Below are 2,500 nucleotides of genomic sequence, written 5' to 3' on the forward strand. Positions count from 1 at the left end.
CGATTTTCACACATTTTTTTAAGTTTTTACCTGCAATCGCCTGCACTTTGGTCAAAATGCAATCGCTCCACATCATGAAAACAAATATGCAAGACACCATATGGTGTCATTATGAAACATTCCCAATAAATTTGGCAGTTTTTTTTTTACTTTTATGGCGCCAGAAATGTAGAATTGCAGACATAGGTATAATATTTTAAAGACTTTTTTCACAATTATTTTTCTGTTTATTTTTGTGAAATATGGTTTTTCAATTATTTATATTTGAACATACTATAAAGACAGCTTTATAAATTAATGAGAAAAAAAGTGATGCTGAACCGTCTTTTGATGAAATATTTTACATGGAAGTAATTTGGTCTTTTTTTAAAAATAATTTTACGGTTTCAAATTATTGATTATTTGTGTTTTTTTCCTCGATATAAGTTGAATATTTTTTTCAATCGGATGATCTCTGATGTAACACTGAACAGGAAATATCGGTTCTGTTTTCGTTTTGATTAGCGTTTCAATTGAACAATACCAGTCTGTCCGATGGATTGGGTCCATTCGTTGCTCAATTTTATTTTCAGGTCATCATAATCTGATTTGCTGTTAAGTTTAAATCGAATCGACTTGAGTGCCTTATTTGCGGTGGTAAATGTGATGGCTTCATCAACAGACAGAGAAAATATATAAAAATTAACCGTCTTAATTTTGGCCAATGTCTGTGCCAATTTGAATTTTCCGTTCGCGTCCACAACCGGTATTCTCCCAAATTGTTTCAAAGTAACTTCAATCAATGTTTGATTCTGGTTAACGAAATCAATGACATCATTCCAGTCCCTCGGCGTCGATTCCATGGTGAATTTTTTCAAACAATCAAATGTGTAAAGAATTTTCGGCATCAAATCATAACAAGTGATTCGGAAACATTGTACATTTTTCAAATGGATTACCGGAGTTTCGGCGTCTACACCTTTCGTTGACCAATGTACATCGAGATCATTAATGTTTTGCAAATATTTGCTTATGCTTATATTTAAATTATTATTTGCAACTTGTAGTCGTCGAATTTGTGGATTCAATCGTAATGCTTCGCCAATATTCGATGCTTGAAAAGCGGTGGGTCCAAATTTAAGTGATAAATGGTCCAAATTTGAAAGAGTTTTTTCAATACATTTACCGTCACCGTTTTCGGCAAAATGATCACCACGAAATTCCAAATTTCGCAATTGCGGAAACCATTTGTTGAATTCAATTATATGACCGCTTAAAGTGCAGTATGAAAAGGTGACTGTTTCAACTTTTGGAAGGGGAACTTCCATCGCGAAATATTGAAGACAGTAAAAATGGATTTCAGTTAGTGTATCAACACAGTATTTGTTGATGTAATGAAAGATTTTTTGAAGCATCCAACCACAGATGAAACCACTTATATCTAATGTTATGAGCAAATGACCAAAGTTACGCAACAATTTTAATGCAGTCAATATGTCAAAGACCCAAATCGATTGGACTCTTATCTCGAGCTCATGGGTATATTTCGTATTTATGTTGGTTAAGTACAATTTCATGGACTTGTATTTGCGTTCAAACACCCAATCGACCGATTGACGGAAGTGCTTACATGTATCGGCCACATTTAGTAAATCAACCAGTTCCAATTTGTTGAAAATATGCTCGAGACAGTCATCGTTGACTTCGGTTATTTTAGTCGTGGTAACATTGGTTGTTTCCAATTTGATTCGTTTTGTTCGTGTCCAACCATCGCGATACTGACGCTTTTGTAGTTTACTTTGAGACATTTTTCACGATTTGTCAATGCAATCCACCTTCAATAAAAGAAATAAAGACACTTATTAATATACTGTATTGCACCAAAACACAATGCCAAAAATTTAGCCAGATGTCAAACACGGAATTTTCATGGAAGTGGCAGAGACAACCATATAGATTTGACAAGGTTCTTTCGCTGACTGCATTTCAAACATTGCTTTTCTTTCACTTTTTCGCAGAAAAAATATTTCACCGCTCATCAAATTTTGTGCACTACTTACCTTTTGAGATTTGATGGAAAGGAGTCTCCAAAAAGAATCTTTTGAAAATTACTCTATTTGATTTGTTCAACGAATACTAATTCGGAGCAAGTAATTTTGTTCAAATTGCCACTAAAAGTACACGGCTACGACCACTCCACTTTAGAGTCAATGTGATTGTGTTGATAGTGACAGAATAAAAGTGGCACGGTTGTCAAATATCCACCTAATTAGCATAGTATATCTCTTTGAAGTGTCAAGAGGTCGCTGTCAATCACATTTCATTTGTTTTTTTTTTTTTTTTTTTTGAATGTACAAATGATTATAATTACAGTTTGTACGGCAAAAGTATGTACAAAGAGAATTAAGTGAAATTGGACAACCCAATGGCTAAAAAACATATGTTTATATCGCAATTCCATAATGGTCTATATGCAAAAAATCAGAGACTATGAGCAAAAAACACATTTAATTTTTTTTTT

The 2,500-nt window shown here is 33.4% G+C and overlaps 1 protein-coding gene across 1 annotated transcript; it reads right to left on the minus strand.

Moving 5' to 3' along the window:
* Window positions 1-353: 353 nt before the first annotated feature.
* LOC116347200 lies at window positions 354-2,181 on the minus strand. The gene is made up of 2 exons (XM_031777714.1): window positions 2,040-2,181; window positions 354-1,814 (listed from the first exon to the last, which is right to left on the minus strand). The coding sequence occupies exon 2, from the start codon at window positions 1,785-1,787 to the stop codon at window positions 501-503; it is 1,287 nt and encodes a 428-aa protein (XP_031633574.1). The 5' UTR covers window positions 1,788-1,814; window positions 2,040-2,181; the 3' UTR covers window positions 354-500.
* Window positions 2,182-2,500: the final 319 nt, after the last annotated feature.

This window comes from Contarinia nasturtii, unplaced genomic scaffold, assembly GCF_009176525.2.
Source record: "Contarinia nasturtii isolate CC-2019 unplaced genomic scaffold, AAFC_CNas_1.1 Cnas_scaffold_1736, whole genome shotgun sequence".
NCBI lineage: Eukaryota > Metazoa > Arthropoda > Insecta > Diptera > Cecidomyiidae > Contarinia > Contarinia nasturtii.

Bases quoted from the DNA above. Each gene is read 5' to 3' on its own strand.
- LOC116347200 (XM_031777714.1), bottom strand. From the start codon at position 1,787: ATGTCTCAAAGTAAACTACAAAAGCGTCAGTATCGCGATGGTTGGACA.